Source organism: Ipomoea triloba, chromosome 14, assembly GCF_003576645.1.
Source record: "Ipomoea triloba cultivar NCNSP0323 chromosome 14, ASM357664v1".
In the NCBI taxonomy this organism is placed as follows: domain Eukaryota; kingdom Viridiplantae; phylum Streptophyta; class Magnoliopsida; order Solanales; family Convolvulaceae; genus Ipomoea; species Ipomoea triloba.
The window spans coordinates 8,148,205-8,170,309 of NC_044929.1; the positions used below are offsets into that span (position 1 = coordinate 8,148,205).

At 36.6% G+C, this 22,105-nt stretch overlaps 1 protein-coding gene and 1 long non-coding RNA gene across 2 annotated transcripts; one reads left to right on the forward strand and one right to left on the reverse strand.

The window, feature by feature from the left end:
• The first annotated feature begins 11,660 nt into the window (after window positions 1–11,660).
• On the forward strand, window positions 11,661–13,006 carry LOC116004306 (zerumbone synthase-like). The gene is made up of 2 exons (XM_031244290.1): window positions 11,661–11,774; window positions 11,870–13,006. Exons 1-2 carry the CDS (start codon window positions 11,737–11,739, stop codon window positions 12,621–12,623), a joined length of 792 nt encoding a protein of 263 aa, XP_031100150.1. The 5' UTR covers window positions 11,661–11,736; the 3' UTR covers window positions 12,624–13,006.
• Window positions 13,007–13,432: 426 nt separating this feature from the next.
• LOC116003494 lies at window positions 13,433–14,072 on the reverse strand. The gene is made up of 2 exons (XR_004094664.1): window positions 13,688–14,072; window positions 13,433–13,652 (listed from the first exon to the last, which is right to left on the reverse strand). It is a non-coding gene; the product is annotated as an uncharacterized LOC116003494 (long non-coding RNA).
• Between the last annotated feature and the right edge of the window lie 8,033 nt (window positions 14,073–22,105).

The window sequence follows — 22,105 nt, forward strand, 5'->3', positions numbered from 1 at the left end:
AACCGGGTGACTGTCAAGAATAAGTACCCACTCCCTCGGATTGATGATCTGTTCGATCAATTAAAGGAGGCTGGTACTTTCTCAAAGATAGATTTGAGGTCGGGATATCATCAAGTGAGAGTGGCTGAGAAAGATATATCTAAGACAGCCTTTCGGACAAGGTACGGCCACTATGAATTTACGGTGATGCCGTTTGGGTTAACAAACGCACCAGCAGTATTCATGGATCTCATGAATAGGGTGTTTAGACCTTACTTGGATGAGTTTGTCATTGTATTCATCGATGACATTTTAGTCTACTCCCGGAATTCGAAAGAACATGAGGATCATCTTCGGATCGTGTTGCAAACACCGAAAGAACATGAGGATCATCTTCGGATCGTGTTGCAAACACTAAGGGAAAATCAATTATATGCCAAGTTGTCTAAGTGTGATTTTTGGAAGAATCAATTATATGCCAAGTTGTCTAAGTGTGATTTTTGGAAGGATAGTGTGGCATTTCTAGGCCATATCGTGACTAAGGAAGGAATCTCGGTGGATCTAGCCAAAATTCAAGCTGTGATGAATTGGCCTACTCCTACGACAGTTACTGAGGTCCGAAGTTTTCTGGGATTAGCAGGGTATTATCGAAGGTTTGTGCCAAATTTTTCTCGAATAGCCCAACCTATCACAAATCTCATGAGGAAGACTATTGTATTCCGTTGGGAAGAAAGTTGTGAGAAAGCTTTCCAGGAGTTAAAGGAAAAGTTAACCACTGCTCCTGTATTGATTCTACCATCAGGAACTGAGGGATTTGAAATATATAGTGATGCATCAAAGAAAGGTCTTGGGTGTGTACTAATGCAAAATGGGAGAGTGGTGGCATACGCATCAAGACAACTAAAGAAACATGAGGTGAATTATCCCACCCATGACTTGGAATTAGCGGCAGTTGTGTTTGCTTTAAAGATTTGGAGGCATTATCTTTATGGAGTGCAGTGTAAGATCTTCACGGACCATAAGAGCTTAAAGTATATCTTTACTCAAAAAGAATTAAACATGAGGCAGAGGAGGTGGTTGGAATTCATTAAGGACTATGACTTGGTAATCCAGTATCATGAAGGAAAGGCAAATGTAGTAGCAGATGCTTTGAGTAGGAAGACGAGTCATACTCTTAATACTATTTGGGTACTACCAGATGACTTATGCAAGGAATTTCAAAGACTAAATTTGGAGGTAAGAGAGCAAGGTGGGACCAAAGCTGAAATTGAGTTATACCACATGAGAATTATTCCCAACATGTTTGAAGAAATAAAGAAAGAACAACTTAAGGATCAAGAGTTGAACAAAGTAAAGACTGAATTGGTTGATGGAAAGAAAGGACTATTTGTACTATACAATGACGGAAGCCTGCGCTATAATGGTCGATGGTGTATTCCAAAGGCATGTACAGAGATCAAGCAGCAAATTTTAGAAGAAGGACACAATACCCCTTATTCAGTACATCCTGGGGGAGTCAAGTTGTATAAAGATATCAAGAAACATTTTTGGTGGCCTAACATGAAGAAGGAAGTGGCAGAATTCGTGAGTAAATGTTTAAACTGCCAAAAGGTCAAAGCTGAAAGATGTAAACCTAAGGGATTGGTGCAACCATTGGAGACACCCGGTGGCAAATGGGATTCTATTTCTATGGACTTCGTGGGGGGATTACCCTTGACAAGGTCAGGGAAAGATAAAATATGGGTAGTAGTGGACAGGCTTACCAAAACAGCAAGGTTTATCGCCATGAAAGACACTTGGACCATGACTCAATTGGCAAAAGCTTATGTAAACCAAGTTGTTAAGTACCATGGAGTACCTAAGTATATAGTTTCTGACAGAGATTCCCGATTCCTATCTCAATTCTGGCAAGCGTTACAAACAGCGATGGGTACAACGTTGAAACTTAGTACTGCTTTTCATCCTATGACTGATGGGCAAACTGAGAGGACTATACAAACTCTGGAAGATATGTTAAGGGCTTGTGCATTGGATTTTCAAGGATCATGGGATGAACATTTGGATCTAATTGAGTTTTCTTACAATAATAGTTATCATGCAAGTATCCAAATGTCACCGTATGAAGCTTTATATGGACAGAAGTGTAGAAGCCCTCTATGTTGGGAAGATCTAGTCAACCCTGTGATACTAGGACCTGAATATCTTCAAGATATGACAGAAAAGATCAAGTTGATCCAAGAAAGGATGAAAGCTGCACAGGACCGACAAAAGTCTTATGCTGATTTAAGAAGGCAATCGGTTGAATTTCAAGAAGGTGATAAGGTATTGCTGAAAATATCTCCTACAAAAGGAATAATGAGATTCGGGAAGAAAGGAAAGTTGAGTCCGAGATATATTGGACCGTATGAAGTCCTTGAAAGAATTGGGAAATTAGCTTACCGATTGGCGCTACCTGCTGTGCTAGATCGAGTTCATAACGTATTTCATGTGTCTCAATTAAGGAAGTACGTACATGATGCATCGCATGTACTTCAACCTGAGGTAAATAAGATCTTTGGATTAGACTATAAGGGTTGTCAAAGTTATGTTATAATGAGTATATTATAATTCTTATAGGTTGTGACTTTGGATGCGAACTTATCATATGAAGAGAAACCGGTATAACAATAAATGTAAAGTATGAATTAGAGGGAAGAATTTAGCCCTAAGAAACCATCTTATTCATCTTCTTCAATTCAAGAGAATGTTCAACAGAATAGAAAGCATTATCTGGGGTCCTTTTAAGAGAAAAGTCGAGAGAGGGAATCAAAAAGCCCCATAAAGTGAAGGGCTAAGGCCCTTTATATAAGTCTAGAAGCTAACCCGAGCTGTTTGACCTTAACCCGAACCGTTTGACCTCGACCCGACGTGAAATGAGACCGTGGACATACCTGGAGGTGTACCCATCAAGGGAGCAAGGTGCCCGTTTATTTGCTCAATCATAGGGCGTTGGGAGTAAGGTGCCCATTTGCGATCATTAAGATCGATTACGACCGAAAAGTCGAAAAAAACTACGGGCTTCGTACCATCGAGGAAGAATTACCCTCGTTTACTTTGATTTATAAATTATAGCATGATCATGTAAACAGATTAGTCATGTACGAAGCTCAGTTAGGTTGGCATTACCACCACCGGTGCTATAAGTCCGATTAGGTCGGCATTGCCACCATCGCACAATGAGCCTGAGACCATATCTCGGCATAAGTCCTACATAGTAGGTAGTTAAGCCCGGTTAGGTCGGCATTACCACCACCGGAATTAAAACCCGATTAGGTCGGTATTAAGCCCTACGAGGTAGGCAATTCAGCCTACCAGGTCGGTATTCCGCCCCGGGCAAATCCAATCTTCTGATTCGTGAAATCCGATCCCTAGATCGATAAACTCGACCTCTTGATCGTATCGCGAAACCGATCGAGAGAACTTGTTTGGGGGCTTGTTTAGAGAGAGAGGGGAAGGGGTTAAAAGTTTCTAACTTGAAGGGCCAAGGTCCCTTAAATAAAGATGAGCCAATACCCATATAGTACACGCAATGTACGTATAGTACTTAGGGTCATATACCCAGGATATATTCCTTATCAAGTAGCTAGCCCCATGGTATATTCCCTATCAAGTAGCTAGCCCCCCCCCCCCTAGTCCGAGCCTTGACGTCGAGTCAACGAAGGAAGGGGTCGGGCAGGAAGACTGGCCTTACGGTCCGCGACTCACGCTAGTTGCCTTGTTAAAAACCTTGGGCTAAGAAAAACCCTGTGGGAAAAAATCATAGCCAAGGGAAAAAGAGCACAACTTTAAGCGCCAATGAGGAAGAGTTCGAGCTGAAAAAATTGACCGTATAGTCTGCGACTTATGTTAGTTGCCTCGTTAAAAACCTTAGACTAAGAAAAAACCCGATGGAAAAAGTCTTAACTAAGGAAAAAAGAGCACAACCTTAGGCACAGTCTTTTAGCCTATAAAGGTCGGGAGCAAGGTGCCCGTTATGGTCTTTGGACCGATCTTTTTGGGTGTATAGTGCCCACTACAGGTGCAAGGTGCCCATCACGGTCCTCAAACTGATTCGTGGGAGCAAGGTGCCCGTTTATGGTCCTCGGACCAATCTTTGTGGAAGCAAGGTGCCCACTACGGGAGCAAGGTGCCCGTCTATGGTCCTCGGACCGATCTTTATGGGAGCAAGGTGCCCACTACAGGAGCAAGGTGCCCGTTTATGGTCCTCGGACCGATCTTTGTGGGAGAAAGGAGCCTACTACGAGAGTAAGGTGCCCGTTTATTTGCCCGTTTATAGGGCGTTGGGAGTAAGGTGCCCATTTACGATCGTTAAGATCGGTTACAACCCAAAAGTCGGAAAAAACTACAGTCTTTATACTGACGAGGAAGGATTACCCTCGTTTACTTTGCTTTGAAAATTGTAAATGACCATGTATATATATTAGTCGTGTACTAAGTCCGGTTAGGTCGGCATTATCACCACCAGCGCTATAAGCCTGATTATGTCGACATGGCCACCATCGGCACTATGAACCCGAGACCATATCTCGGCATAAGCCCTACGTTGTAGGAAACTAAGCACGGTTATGTCGGCATTACCACCTCCGGTGTTATAAGCCCGATTAGGTCGGCATTGCTACCATCGGCACGATGAATATATCCCGCTTCTCAGCGATGCCGCTTTTAGCGATGAGTATATCCCGCTCCTCAGCGATGCCGCTTCTTAGCGATGAATATATCCCGCTTCTCAGCGATGCCGCTTTTTAGCGATGAATATATCCCGCTCCTCAGCGATGCCGCTTCTTAGCGATGAATATATCCCGCTTCTCAGCGATGCCGCTTTTTAGCGATGAATATATCCCGCTCCTCAGCGATGCCGCTTCTTAGCGATGAATATATCCCGCTTCTCAGCGATGCCGCTCCTTAGCGATGAATATATCCCGCTCCTCAGCGATGCTGCTCCTTAGCGATGAATATATCCCGCTCCTCAGCGATGCTGCTTCTTAGTGATGAATATATCCCGCTTTTTAGCGTTGCCGATCTCTTGATCGCTTTGCCCGACCATGGGCCTTATGCCTGATCTCCAAGATCAGTGTCGATCTCTCGATCGCTTACCCGACCATGGGCCTTATGTTTGAAGTCCGATCGCTCGCTCTCATTTAAAAGTCCAATCCCCCGATTGGTAAAACCCGATCCCTATATCGATAAAGCTTGATCTCTTAAATCATGTTAGGGACTCAGTCCAAAGATCGTGAGTAAATTCAATCTCTTTATTGAAAATTTTGAATCTCTAAATCAAGATTAGGTTCGACCTCCCGACCATCCGGTCGTTGGGTCAGTAAAATTCAACCTCTCAATCGTATTGCAAATTCGATCCGTTGATCGGTTGAGTTCAACCGACCCTTATAGTCCAAAAAGACTATGTTTAAGGTTGTGCTCTTTTACCCTTAGCTAAGATTTTTTTCCCATTGGATTTTTTCTTAGCTCGAGGTTTTTAACGAGGCAACTGGCATAAGTCACGGACTATACGATCAGTTTTCCCGACTTGAACTGTTCTTTTCCTTGGCTAAGATTTTTTCCCATTGGATTTTTTCTTAGCCCGAGGTTTTTAACGAGTCAACTAGCGTAAGTCGCGGATTGTAAGGCCAGTCTTCCAGCCCGAACCCTTCATCATTGACTCAACGTTAGGGCACGGACTGGGGGGGCTACTTGATAGGGAATATTCCCCAATTCTACCTCCTGGTATGTCCACGCTCTCGTTTCACGTCGGGTCGAGGTCAAACGGTTCGGGTCAAGGTCAAACGGTTCGGGTCAAGGTCAATCGGCTCGGGTTTGCTTCTAAACCTATATAAAGGGCCTTAACCCTTCACTTTAAGGGGCTTTTTGGTCCCCTCTCTCGACTTTTCTCTAAAAAGAACCCCAGATAATGCTCTCTATTCTCTTGAACATTCTCTTGAATTGAAGAAGATGAATACGATGGTTTCTTGGGGCTAAATTCTTCCCTCTAGTTCATACTTTACATTTATTGTTATGAAATTGAACACATGGGAGATTATTCTTTATCAATGTGTGAACCTTTTCTTTTGGTCATATGAGAACTCCGGGGGAACATAGCCACTAACCAAGTAGTTCACCTTGTCAGCATACCATGGATAAAATTCTTAGTGGCATACAAATACTCCCCGATGAATGAATCATTGGTGGGCAATTCCTTAGCATGTTGTTGCTTGTCTTGTGCCGTCTCAAGTCTTGACAAGTGATCTGCAATGACATTTTGAGAGCCTTTCTTATCTCGGATCTCAATATCAAACTTTTGTAAAGGCAAAATCCACCAGATCAACCTTGGTTTGGCCTCTTTCTTAGCAAACAAGAACTTCAATGTGGTCCGTATGAACAATGAACTTGCTTCCCACCAAACAAGACAATAATTTCTCAATTGCAAAAACAACTGCAAGAAACTCTTTCTCGGTGATAGCAAAATTTAGTTGAGCCTCATCTAAGGTGTGGCTTGCATAATAAATGGCATGCAACACCTTGCCTTGCCTTTGCCCGAGCATTACCCCTACCGCATAGTCACTTGCATCACACATGAGTTCAAAGGGTAACCTCCAATCGGGTGGTTGAACGATCGGTGCTTCACAAAGAGTCTTCTTTATCCTACAAAAAGAATCAATACAAGCATCATCAAAGTAAAATTCAACATCTTTAGCAAACAGGTGAGTGAGGGGCTTAGCAATTTTTGCAAAGTCTTGTATAAACCGGCAAAAAAAACGGGCATGCCCCAAAAAAGCTTCTAATACCATTCACTGTGGTGGATGGTGGCAACTTCTCAATGACTTCAATTTTTGTCGAATCAACCTCTATACCCTTGTCAGAGATTTTGTATAATTCCCTCGATCACCATGAAGTGACATTTCTCCCAATTATGAACAAGATTGGCCTCTTTGCATCTATCAAATACTTAATCCAAATTAGCCAAACAACCATCAAATGAAGTGCCATAAACTGAGAAATTGCCCATGAAGACTTCCATGATTTCTTCAACAAGATCCGAAAATATAGCCATCATGCACCGTTACGTTGAAAAGTGCCCGGTGCGTTGCATAACCCAAAAGACATCCTTTTAAAAGCAAGTGTACCATAAGGGCATGTGAAGGTAGTATTTTCTTGATCTTCCGGATGAATCGTGATTTGAAAATAGCCCGAGAAACCACCCAATAAGCAAAAGTAGTTATGTTTAGCCATTCTCTCCAACAATTGATCATTGAAAGGCAAGGGGAAATGATCTTTTCTTGTGGCCTTGTTGAGTTTCCTATAATCCACACACATGCGCCACCCCATGACCAAACGTGTGGAATGAGCTCATTGTTCTCATTTGGCACAACGGTGAAACTCCCCTTTTTAGACACCACATGAACCGGGCTCACTCATTTACTATCGGAGATGGGGTAGATGATTCCCGAATCAAGCAACTTAATAATATCCTTTTTCACCAGATCCTTCATATTAGGATTCAACCTTCTTTGATGCTCAACCGAAGGTTTGTGCTCCTCTTCAAGATAAATCTTATGGATACAATAAGAGGCATTAATCCCAATGATATCATTAATAGTATACCCGATCACCTTCTTATGCTTCCTCAAAACAAGCAACAATTTATCAATTTTCTCATCATCCAAACTTGCATTGACAATTACGGGGTAGGTAGAATTTTCACCAAGGTAGACATACTTTAAATTTGATGGTAATGCCTTGAGCTCAACCTTGGCGGCATCCTTCTCCTTAAGCAATTTTTTTTCCACTTCAATAGCAAGTTCTTCAATGATCGGGCCTTCATGTGGAGTCAAAGTAGTGCTATCTTCCAAGAATCTCACACTATCATTGATCTCCTCCATCTCATAACTCTCCTCTATGCCATCACTAATGAATTTTTCAAGAGGATCTTTGACATGGTTGTTTGCAAACTCTTGTACACAATCTTCAACAACATCCATTCTAAAACATTCATTGGCACAAGAAGGATTTTTAGCCATCTTGAAAATACTGAATTCCACTCTGTCATCCCCAACCTCAATAACCAAAGTGCCCCTCTTCACATCAATCACCGCCCCCGCCATAGCCAAGAAGGGTCTCCCTAGAATGATTGGAATCCTATCATCTTCCTCCATCTCCAATACCACAAAGTCTTCCGAAATGAAATATTTGTCAATCTTTACCAGTATATCTTCTAGGATTCCCACGTGTTGTTTGATCGAACGATCCGCCAATTGTATAGTCATAGAAGTGCTCTTGGGATCGCCCAACTTTAACCTCTTGCAAAGTGAATAAGGAATGAGGCTCACACTAGCCCCCAAGTCACACAATGCCCTACTCACCACCACACCTCCAATCACATAATGAATTGAGAAACTTCCTGGATCTTTTAACTTTGGAGGTAGCTTGCTTTGGATTCTGACATTAGATTCCTCACTCATGGCTATTGTGGCTTGCCCTTCAAACTTTGTTCTATTGGATAAAACCTTCTTCAAGAATTTAGCATAAGATAGAATTTGAATCACGACATCAAGAAGGGGGGTCGAGATGTCAAGATGCTTAATCAAGTTAAAGAATTTGATTTTCCTTTCATCAAGATTGGCTGTTCTAAAGCGTTGAGGAAAAGGCAAAGGGGGAGTGTAGGGAAAATGAAAGATATCTTTTTGGGGTGGAGAAATTCCCCATTTAAAGTCTCAAAACACACTATCAAAACGTGCAGACGTTGGCCACGGGTGTGGCCACAGCCGTGGCTGCACCCGTGGCCAGAATTAAGGGGCATTCTGCTTAGTGGCCGCGGGGGTGGACACACCCGTGGCTACCACGCAGTGAATTTTGCCTGGTTTCCTCGGGCGTGGACATGTCATGGCTAACCGGGTAGGCCTTCGATTGCTTCGGTTGTCACTTTTGTGCTCTCTTCGGCTGCAAGTCACACCATGGTCAATCACAAAACATTCAACGCTCTAAACATCATTACTTTGGTCATCCAATAATGCTCTCGTGTTAAGGCGGCACCAAAAACTTGATCAAATACTTCATAGAATGCTTCAAAACATCATTTCTATATCAAATCACCTAACACAAGAAATGATTCCATAAGTGACCAAAATGACTCCATAATATAATGAGAAACAAGCAAAAAGTACCAAAATGTGCAAGGAAAAAAACATTGGTTTAAGATATTCATCATTATGGCAATAGAATATAGGTTGGAACAGAACTTGCATCAACTACGTCCAGAATATATTTCAGGCGGCTATTTTACAACTGGATAAGGATATAACTGCTTTGAGGTGATTTACATGATTTACATTCATTTAGCCCAGGGCTGGTTTAAAGAATTTCATAATAGCCTTATTTGTGTTATGTTTGGTTATATTCCCTAGTGTATATTCCTAGAAAAATGCACTTTTGTACGACTGAGGATTTCCGTAACGTATTATTAACATGTTTGGCTAATGTATCTTCTACTTTTGTAGTATGCTTAAATTCATTTTAAGATGCATACTTCAATTGGTGATTAACTATAAATTGAACATCATAATTACAATATATATGTTTCACTATACTGTCAGAAATAGATGATAAGTGTTACGAGTGAAAATGACGTTTCACTGATTATGGCATGTACTTGTATAACGGTCAATTCACTAGACACCAAGATATTTGGTCTTTAAGAATCCAAGTGACAAATCCATAGAGATCAAATCATAAATGCAATTCTTAAATCAGTTGATACTAAAGCAACAAGTTACGAAGATAGCAATATAACATATTTATATAATGCAGTTGTTATTTGTACACTTTAGATATAAACTTGTACCACTAGAATATATTTAATAGCTCCCAACATTTACTTAACCATGCAACAATAAGCTTAGACCAAAATTGCCACTTCAGATATAATTAAATGGGACGATATTTTGTATAGGATAATAATTCATGAATTGAGTTTACAATTTGAGTATAATTAGCCGACTAAAACTTTCATTTTTCTTAAAATAATAATAAATTCAATAATTTATTTGATATTTTTTTTCTTTCTTAATACGTGGTTCTTTCGGTCACCACTCACCAGAAGGCCACTTGTTTTTATTTATCATATCTATCTACTATGGACTTATATGATACGTACTAAATTGATCCCTTTGGATATTTTCCATACTGATGTGATGTCACAAAGACAGCACCAATTCAGGAAATTAAGTATGTGGGTCTTTTGTGTACCTTCCTCAACGATTTAAAGCACCTGCAACTTGTTTTATTTTATTTTATTTTTTTTTTAAATCATGTGCAACTTAAACCAATGAAAGCAACAGAAGCGCTCTAATTTTAAAGAAAAAAAAAATGGCGAGCGGCTCTACTGCCACTAAGAAGTATATTTGCACCATTTAATTTCTTCCATTTTGAGGAACATTTGTTCATATTTTATATTCTAGCTTTCTCAGATATTACTGTCATGTTAACTATTTTATTGATCAAACTATTTTTTCTTATTTTTAAATTATTAAATTTATTCTTTTAAATTTTTTAAAAATATTTATGATTATTTACAAGTTAATATTTATTGTATACTTTTTTTTAAATCTTTTTAACCTAAAGAATCAATATTGCCCCTATCAGTGACTATCAGGGTTCAGTCTTGTGGCTACTAATTCAATCTTTGGAGTTTAATAATAATGTCATTTTTAAATATATTTTAAACAATAATGGTTAAAGGAAAATTTCACGGAAGGACTAAATTTACTACAGCTGAAATAATTGAAAAACTGAATTATTTAAAATTGAAAACCCAAGTAATTTTTCAGGTCATAATACAAGTTGGATGGAAGAGTTGCATTACTGGTGGTGTTGGCGGCATCGGATCCTGCATAGCCAAGCTATTCTACGAACATGGTGCCAAAGTCATATGAGTGTACTTTATTACCGTAGTTATTATGTTTCAGAAATCTTATAGCTTATTTTAAGTTAATAATAAGATATAAGCTCTGTTTGGTAATGTTTTAAAAATAAGTTGGTAGCTTAAAATAAGCTAGTAGCTTCTTTAACTTCTTTTTTTTTCATCTTTATCCTTATTATTTTAAATTTTAAATAAATGGCATCCTTTACGCTTTCCAATTAAAACTTTTTTGGCATTTTCTCTTCAATATGTTGTAATTTCAATTTGACATTTGAGTTTGAACAATAATCTTTGTATGAAATAATTTTATGAATTATAAACATTTTGTTTTACTTTATATATTTTCAAATATATGTTATTACTTTATATTTTATTAAAATATATTAATTTCATTATTTTATATTTTAATATGTAAATTAAACAAGCATATTTAAATTTAAAATTATTTAAATTTTATAAAGATGTCATTTTTAGTCTTTTTATATTTATCAGCTTATCAAAAAGTTAACTTTAACAAACACTTTTAAACTTAACAACTCTTCATATTTCAGTTTCGAGCTTTTCAGCTTTCAGCTAAGTTTGTCAAACATAGCCTAAATATTTTATCGACCTATGATAGGTCCCTTGGAATATTTTCCATACTGATGCCACAATAATTTTAAACAAATATATATGCATGTGAACATTATTAATTACTTGCTTTTGTGTAGCTATCCTCAAAGATATATATAAACGACGTGCAACTTGACAGGTTAGAAAGGGAGTGTTGAAGGGAGGAAGTATTGGTCATATCAAGAGATTAAACAAAAATGGTGAGCAGTTGGCTCCTTTCTACTGCTGCTAAGAGGTATATATGCATAAATCTATTCCATTTTTGGGTAAGTTCCATACTACATTGTGAACAGTTCATCATATTTTATAAATTGTTGGCTCATAATATAGGTTGGAAGGAAAAGTAGCAATAATTACTGGTGGTGTCGGTGGCATCGGATCTAGGATAGCGCAGCTATTCTGTGAACATGGTGCCAAAGTCCTAATAGCCGACACCAGAGATGATGAAAGCCAATCTATCTGCAACTCTTTGTTTGTTCACTGTGATGTCACAAGCGAATCAGACGTCCAAAACGCGGTGAACAAAGCAGTCTCCACCCATGGAAGGCTTGACATAATGGTGAACAATGCAGGCATCTTGGGAGCCAAGGAATCCGGCATTCTTGAGAGCGACACAGCAGATTTCATTAACGTGTTTCGCGTTAACGTCATGGGTGCGTTTCTGGGAACGAAACACGCTGCTCGTGTGATGAAACCCGCGCAAAGGGGGAGCATAATAAACATGGCTAGTATTGCGGGTGTGATAGCCGGGTCCCCCCATGCTTATACGTGCTCAAAGCACGCCATTGTTGGCCTCACTAAGAACACTGCCCTCGACCTGGGCCGATACGGCATCCGAGTCAACTGTGTTTCCCCTTATGCAGTTCCTACACAGATGGCAAGGACCTATTTTGGGTTGGCAGAGGATGACAAATTTGATGTGTATTCAAGCCTTAAAGGTGTGGATTTGATGGCAGAGGATGTTGCAGAGGCTGTTCTTTATCTTGCAGGTGATGAGTCCAAGTATGTGAGTGGCCACAATCTTGTTGTGGATGGTGCCATCACTGTTTCTAATTCAGCCGCCTTAAATGTTTTCACCCAATAGTTTATATTCCATACGCATTGTTTTAAAGAACCTTATTTGTGTTAGTTTATATTTCCAAGTCCATATTCCTAAGATAATGTACTTGTGTATGGTTGAAAATTTCAATAATGTAGTAGTTGCACGGGCTTAGCTCAGTAATTTAATAAGTAGTATTTGTGAGAAAAAATCAATATTACGTTTGAAACTTAGTAGCTGCAAAACTCTTGTGTGCACCACTGCACCGCCATTTGGCATTTTCTGCTGAGCCATTGAGTTGTCGGGACGTGGGGAGAGCTTGGAGTTAATTGGGGATTCAACCTTGTGGAAGAAGATAATTCCCTTATTGTATTATTAACATGTTTGGCTGATGTGAATTTTCTTTAATGTTTTCTTTTTTACTTTAATACGCTTAAATTCATTTTAAGCTAGATCGTAGTGGCATACCTCGATGCTTTGTTACAAATTGAACATCATAATTACAATTTGGTCCTCAACTATGTTGATTTTTCTCGATTTCGTCCTAAACGACTTTTGTTACCTAATTTAGTTTCAAACTTGTGTGTTTTTTCTCAATGTAGTTCTCGATCTATTTGCATTTTCATCCAATAGTTGTTAAATCGAAGGACATTTTGATAATTGTAAAACTTTATGTCTTGATCATCTTTTTCGACATCATCCTTCCACAAACTCCATGCACTATGCCTAATAGAGAGAGATCGCGGCAGAATCGAAGATATATGGAAGCGGTAGCGATAACAGTGGCTCCGACTTCCATATAAGGTTCTTCCGCGATCTCTTTGTTGGGAAGTGTGGAGTTTGTGGAAAAATGATGCCGAAAAAGATTATCATGAAATAAAGTATTGCAATTCCCAAAATGTCATTCAATTTAACAACCATTGGATGAAAATGCAAATGGAGGACTACATTATCTAAAAATACACAAGTTTGGGACTAAATTAGGTCACAAAAGTCGTTTAGGATGAAATCAAGAAAAATAAACATAGTCGATGACCATTTTGCTCCATTCTAGTATCAAGAAGAGGAGGGAACCTTTTTTTTTTTTTTTTTTTTTTTTTGGAGGGAACCCATTTTTTATTTGGAGCAGCATGGTTGAAACCCAGGAGAAAGATAATCAGACGGCACAGTAGATGGAGGGTTGGGGAGGGCACATCTATTAGAATTTGGGGTGACGACTGGCTCCTGGACGCGATCAACACGAAAGTTGTAACGCCACCCTTTCCCTTATGGCCTTCAAGATGCACCGGTTTCTGCCCTCATTAAAGAAGACTTCTCAGGGTGGGACGAAGATGCGGTCTGAGATATCTTTGTGGAACGTGACAGCAATCTAATACTGAGTATACCTCTTCCTTTGGAGAAACGAATCGACAAGCTAATCTGGAATGATCACAGCTTAGGGTCGTTTACTGTTAAGGGGTGTTACAGAAAGATCTCCCCTCAGTTTGAGCATGCCCAAAGATCCTGTGGACAACAATGTGGAGTCTCAACATCCCGCGCAAGATAAATGCGTTTGTGTGGCAAGCTAGTACAAGGTGCCTTCCTACGGCCGATAATTTGAGGAAGAGACGTGTGCACTGCCAGGTTGATTGTCATATGTGCCAAACCAGTGAAGAAACCACTAGCCACTTGTTCTTTGAATGTGATTAATTATGCGAAAGAGGTGTGGCGCTTCAATGGTATTCCCATGATCACCCATTATAAACATTGTTATAAGCCTTGGCCAATGTAGCAGAACTGTTACAGTGTACCAAACCTGGTGACATCGATTTTGACCACATCAGAATCAAATTCCTCAGCCAATCAAATTCTTTGTATGCCGAAGCAAACACAAAAATCCATATCAAAGATGAATATTTCTTTTGATTATACTAAACCATAATTAATGGTTTTATTCAATATTTCAAAAGTTCTTTTTAATGTCATCCACTTTGCCAACCGAACATGATGATAGATAGAATTTTAATGTTCTATCAATGAACTTGTAAAATAAAAATATTTAATTGATTATACAGGAACCCACTTTATAGGTACCTAGTCAATAAATATTTATTTCCTGCAAATTCTATAACCAAGAATTTCAATCACCATGCAGAACTCATTAACAATGAGTGATTTCTTAAAATCAAAAATTAAACCTCCTCCATTTGGAATACCATCCACTTTGGAGAATAAACTAATAAGCGTTCTCTACTCAGAATTATCCTTTCACTTTGGAGAATAAGCTTATACTAATAAACCTCCTCCATTCAAAAAAATTCATTCTCTTTGGAGAAGAAACCATTTTGATTTTTAAGCTTATACTTTTCATGTTTCTTCTAAACTGAAGAATCATACAACTTAAATCATAATCCACGATTTAAATTTAAAATTTCCTTTCACTAGCCAATTTCCATACGAGATAAACTAGTAAACTTTAATTTCCTTTCACTGGCCAATTTCCATACGAGATAAACTAGTAAACTTTTTGGCTTTTAGAATTTTAACACATTCTCAGTATGAGAAATCTTGTGTTAAAGACATTCATAAAATATATGAATTTCATCATTATGCATTTTTCATGCATGAAAGTTACTGCATGCCTTCATTAGAAATATCACACAATATTTCAAAGGTTTTCTGCCTTAATCAGAAATATAGCAAAATATTTCATACTTTCACAAGGATAAAATCTCTATGGTGCTAAGAAAATCAATAATTCATGCTGGACATTATAAAATAATTCCACAACTTTGTAACCATGTAGAAAGCAGCAGAAAAATTGATATCACCAAATTAATTCAAATTTGGCAGATTAACAACACCTTAAGATACAAGATATTATATGTGTATCTTGTGTACCATGCATGCGACTGAGACAAAGTCTCAATATATATAAAAAATATTTATATACATGCATAAATAAATCCTTGTAATTATCAAGCTATGCAAAACTTTAAAAGTATCACATGCATCAACTTCTAGACATGATACAAAACTTAGCCAGTAAGTAGAATAAACTTACATTCATGCCGAGGCTGAGACAAATAAAAAGTATCGTACCGGTTACACCCTGCAACTTGTATCTTCTTTTATACTTCATCTCTTCCCACTACTACAGAAAACACCTTTAACGTCGGTTTTTTAGCACTTTTAACGTCGGTTAAAAATTGACGTTGATCTGGCCGACGTTGTATATAAATGATACGGCGTCGGTTGTAAAAACCGACGCCGTATGTATTTTTTATTTTTTAAAATAAATAAACGACGTCGGTTATTTAAAAAAACCGACGTCGTTTATTTAAAAAAAAATAAAAATAATACGAAACGACGTCGATTTTTTAAGAAAAACTGACGTCGTTTATTTAAAAAAAAATTTAAAAATGATACGACGTCGGTTAATAAGAATTAACCGACGTCGTTTATTTTTTAAAAAATAAAAAATATATATACGGCGTCGGTTATATTAAATAACCGACGCCGTTCGTAATTAATTTAAAAAAAAAAAAAATATATATATATATATAAACGACGTCGGTTAGTTCTTATTAACCGACGTCGTTTATTTTTTTTTTTAATATTAAAATTATTTTACGAATGTACCTAAAACCTGTACATTATATTTCCAATTCACACATAAGTTTTAGAACCTGTGTAACAAATTAACATTTATAATTCACAATTGATCAAACTAATAAAGTTCTCAATTAATCAAAGCTAATAAACATCACAACTTATCAAACTAATAAAGTATACTACAATAACTAATAAAACATTGAATATTCAACATAAATCTCACAATTCAATAACTAATAAACAACAAGTATTTAACATAAATCTCACAATTCATGAAACTAAAAAAGTAATCTATCAACCCATTCATCAACTAAATATTGGCACCATATGTCTCTAACTTCATCAATTTCTTTTTGATTGTATGGCAATCTTCCTTGTCTCTCCAAAAGCTATAAAGTTTAAAAGAGAATAAAAAGAATTAATAACTTAGTATTTTAAAAAATATGAAGGAGAAAGATATTTTATTAAAGTACTTGCTTTATTCATTCCCTTGCATGTTCCCGATGAAATGATTTCCAAAATAAATTTCATCACATAATATCCGCATTCGGTACCTACTCTTTGTATGGCACACTACATTTGAAATAATTAATATAATTAAGATTTTATTAATAAAAAACAATAAGATATATGTACTTACCGAACATGTAATCTATTTTACTTGACGACTTGTTTTCTTTCCACCTATTATGCTTGTTGCCTTCAAAGACCTATTAATATAAGACATATAAAATATACATAAATGTTTGACATCACTATATTAATAATAAGTATTAATTATATTTATAAATTTACATACGTTTCAACTATATCTTTAATATCATCACGTGGCGGATTACCAGTGGAATCAAACCAATAGATTTCATATAATTTAGGACAAATAGCCATCAACATCTAATGCCCCTTACAAATAAGAATTTTATTAGTTTATAGTATATTATATATAATGTATTGTATTTTAAAAATAATCAAATGTTTACTCGAAATTATATGGGCCTAAATAGCAATCTTTCATCTCACCATATCNGTCGGTTAAAAATTGACGTTGATCTGGCCGACGTTGTATATAAATGATACGGCGTCGGTTGTAAAAACCGACGCCGTATGTATTTTTTATTTTTTAAAATAAATAAACGACGTCGGTTATTTAAAAAAACCGACGTCGTTTATTTAAAAAAAAATAAAAATAATACGAAACGACGTCGATTTTTTAAGAAAAACTGACGTCGTTTATTTAAAAAAAAATTTAAAAATGATACGACGTCGGTTAATAAGAATTAACCGACGTCGTTTATTTTTTAAAAAATAAAAAATATATATACGGCGTCGGTTATATTAAATAACCGACGCCGTTCGTAATTAATTTAAAAAAAAAAAAAATATATATATATATATAAACGACGTCGGTTAGTTCTTATTAACCGACGTCGTTTATTTTTTTTTTTAATATTAAAATTATTTTACGAATGTACCTAAAACCTGTACATTATATTTCCAATTCACACATAAGTTTTAGAACCTGTGTAACAAATTAACATTTATAATTCACAATTGATCAAACTAATAAAGTTCTCAATTAATCAAAGCTAATAAACATCACAACTTATCAAACTAATAAAGTATACTACAATAACTAATAAAACATTGAATATTCAACATAAATCTCACAATTCAATAACTAATAAACAACAAGTATTTAACATAAATCTCACAATTCATGAAACTAAAAAAGTAATCTATCAACCCATTCATCAACTAAATATTGGCACCATATGTCTCTAACTTCATCAATTTCTTTTTGATTGTATGGCAATCTTCCTTGTCTCTCCAAAAGCTATAAAGTTTAAAAGAGAATAAAAAGAATTAATAACTTAGTATTTTAAAAAATATGAAGGAGAAAGATATTTTATTAAAGTACTTGCTTTATTCATTCCCTTGCATGTTCCCGATGAAATGATTTCCAAAATAAATTTCATCACATAATATCCGCATTCGGTACCTACTCTTTGTATGGCACACTACATTTGAAATAATTAATATAATTAAGATTTTATTAATAAAAAACAATAAGATATATGTACTTACCGAACATGTAATCTATTTTACTTGACGACTTGTTTTCTTTCCACCTATTATGCTTGTTGCCTTCAAAGACCTATTAATATAAGACATATAAAATATACATAAATGTTTGACATCACTATATTAATAATAAGTATTAATTATATTTATAAATTTACATACGTTTCAACTATATCTTTAATATCATCACGTGGCGGATTACCAGTGGAATCAAACCAATAGATTTCATATAATTTAGGACAAATAGCCATCAACATCTAATGCCCCTTACAAATAAGAATTTTATTAGTTTATAGTATATTATATATAATGTATTGTATTTTAAAAATAATCAAATGTTTACTCGAAATTATATGGGCCTAAATAGCAATCTTTCATCTCTTACTCGAAATTATATGGGCCTAAATAGCAATCTTTCATCTCACCATATCCCATGGTGTCACTTATATAGTTTATCCTCTTCTCACCATATCCCATGGTGTCACTTATATAGTTTATCCTCTCATTTCTAGTCAACAGTTTCTCACTTATATAGTTTATCCTCTCATTTCTAGTCAACAGTTTCGGTTGAATCCAACTTATCCTCTCATTTCTAGTCAACAGTTTCGGTTGAATCCAACTTGGATCTAAAAATCCATACTTGGTTTGTGATTGAAAACCATACTGTTTATAAATACACCTGCTCACAATCAAAAGCAATCATATAAATTACTAATAATTATGTTAAATAAAATTAAAACTATTTTGATCAAATAATACTAAAAACATATTACCTTATAAAGAACTGAATAATAGAAATATCTAAGGTATCCATATTCAATAAGCGCATGATTTCCAAACTCTCAAGTTGTAATTCATAATCAATTTTACCCACAACACCACGAGGCATTTGCGTCACCACATTGTGTTCAAGACTACAAGCAATCTTGTATGCCTTTCTGCATGTTCTACTCAGAGAATCCGGATCAGCTAAAGTCAATGCATGATGATGAGATTTCACAACTGATTCAAAAGTCGATTTGGTCTTTCCTTTTAGCTGTCCATTTTAATATAAATAACAATTATTATTTTTAAAAAAGTCAATTGTATACTATTTTAAATACAAATACATTTATAGCGTACATACCTTATCAGCTTGAGTACATAACTCTGTCAGCTTCTTTGGCCAAATAATAAACTGTTGAAATGCAGAACCTACAAGCTGAACTTCACTGGTGGGGAATGGTACCTTTGCACGTGGATCAATGACTTTGTCTATGCTCACCTTCACTTGATCTACATTTAGTGTAACCCCATGAACTTGTCCAACACTGTAGGCTATCCCAAATGCTACTGGACGTCTAGTGGGGTCTTCCAAGTACAATTGGCATCGTGCTCCTAACTGCATTAATTAATGAAGAGTCATAGAAAATATATTTTAATAAATAATAATAATAATAAGATTAATTATAAACAATTACTTACCGCCGGTAAATCAGCTAAAGGGTCTGGGGAACTAGCTTTTTGACTGTCATTTTGTGGTAAAGGGTCTGGGGAACTAGCTTTTTGACTGTCATTTTGTGGTGAAACATGCTCACATATGACATCATCCTGCCTTGATTGTGGTGAAACATGCTCACATATGACATCATCCTGCCTTGATTGTGCAGCTTGATGAACAGGAGTCTGCATATTACTGAATTGTTGCGCAGCTTGATGAACAGGAGTCTGCATATTACTGAATTGTTGCATCATCTCAGCCATCCGTGCTTCTAATCGTGCTTCTAATTGTTCTTGAAGTCGTGTTTCTAATCGTTCTTGAACTCGTGCTTCTAATCGTTCTTCAACTCGTGCTTCAAATCGTTCTTCAAATCGTGCTTCAACAGCAGCAACAGCAGAGTCAACCATTTCAATCCGTTATTTTGCATAGTGCTTTTTTCATCTTGAGCTTTTGTGTAAAAAGAAAATCCGTTAATGTCATATCCATTATAACATACGACTTGCATACTAGGACCATGAGCTAACCATCGTATAGTTTCAGAAACATTATTATCTCCAAAACTTTATTTTTGAACCAACAAATAAAAGTACGATTATGTTCGCTCACAATCCACATGTCTGCTCTTCTGGGGTTTTGCTCCCTAATTAATGCCTTGTGTTCATCTAAATAGGGTTCGACTTCACTTGTATTATTCAAGATGTATAAGTGTACTTGCTCAACATCTTCACGAGACATAGTATGCATTTTGGGATGTCGATGACCCTTTCCATCAATTCTTCCTTCATGTCGAATCTTTGGAACACCAATTGCCTCTACCCCTACCAAATATTCAGTACAGAACTCAATAACCTCTTCAGCAATATAACTTTCAACAATAGATGCTTCTGGCCTATATCGGTTCCTCACATAACCTTTTAAGACTTTCATGTACCTTTCAAATGGGTACATCCACCTCAAATAAGCTGGACCACACTCTCTGATCTCTCTCAACAAATGTGCAAGCAAATGAACCATGATATCAAAAAACGCAGGTGGAAAATGCATCTCTAGCTGACACAGTGTAACTATAATGCCATTCTGCAATTCATCTAATTTGTCTAGATCAATGACTTTCGCACAAATTGCATTGAAAAAGAAACAAAGTCTAATGACGGTATATCTCAACTTTTTAGGCAATATGCCTCTAACAGCCACTGGCAATAGTTGTTGCATTAAGGCATGGCAATCATGAGACTTCAATCCCATCAATTTTAAATCTTAGATATTAACAAGTCTACTGATATTTGATGAGTACCATTGTGGTACCTTCACCCCACGTAAACATTCACAAAAACTTATTTGCTCCTTTCTTGACAAAGTATGAGCAGCTGGAGGCAAATATGTCTTCTTATCACCACTGCGTGGAGCTAATGTAGGTCGTATACCCATTTCAATCAAGTCCAATCTAGCATTGAGACCATCTTTAGTCTTACCTTTTATGTCTAAAAGAGTTCCAACAAGACTATCACACACATTTTTCACAACATGCATCACATCAATACTATGTCTGACATCAAGTGTCTTCCAATATGGAATATCAAAGAATATTGATTTCTTTTTCCACGGACCCTTCTCATTTGATGGTACATCAACATTAGATTTTGATCTCTTACCTCTTTGAGATTTAAGTTTTTGAGTCTTACCAAAAGTAACATTGATACAGTCTACGCGTTCATAAACTTGAATCACAGTTAATGGTTGTGGAGCATCTGTATAGTCTTGTACCCCATTAAAAGCTTTTTTTAATCTTCGATAAGGGTGAGATTTATCTAGAAATCTCCGATACCCCATGTAGACTGTCTTTCTGCCATGAACAAGTTGATGATACCCCATGTAGACTGTCTTTCTGCCATGAACAAGTTGATGATAACATGTATTATCTGTCTTTCTGCCATGAACAAGTTGATGATAACATGTATTATCTTTCTTTCTGCCATGAACAAGTTGATGATAACATGTATTATCTTCATTTCTGCCATGAACAAGTTGATGATAACATGTATTATCTTCACATATGGGGCATGCCTTATGTTGATAACATGTATTATCTTCACATATGGGGCATGCCTTATGTCCTTTGACACTATATCCAGATAGGTTTCCATAAGCTGGAAAGTCATTGATTGTGCCGAAAAGCATTGCATGCAACTTAAAACTCTCTTTTCGGTATGCGTCAAACACTAACGCACCTTCATCCCACAAACTTTTCAAGTCTTCAATCAAAGGCGCCAAAAAGACATCTATATCATTTCCTGGTTGTTTTGGCCCAGAAGTCATTAAGCACAATAATATGTATTTGCGTTTCATACACAACCAAGGAGGTAAATTATAA

Excerpts from the sequence above, each read along its gene's own strand:
- LOC116004306 (XM_031244290.1), top strand. The coding sequence starts at position 11,737 with ATGGTGAGCAGTTGGCTCCTTTCTACTGCTGCTAAGAG. Across the intron at positions 11,775-11,869 it reads CTTTCTACTGCTGCTAAGAG|GTTGGAAGGAAAAGTAGCAA; the intron begins GTATATATGCAT and ends CTCATAATATAG.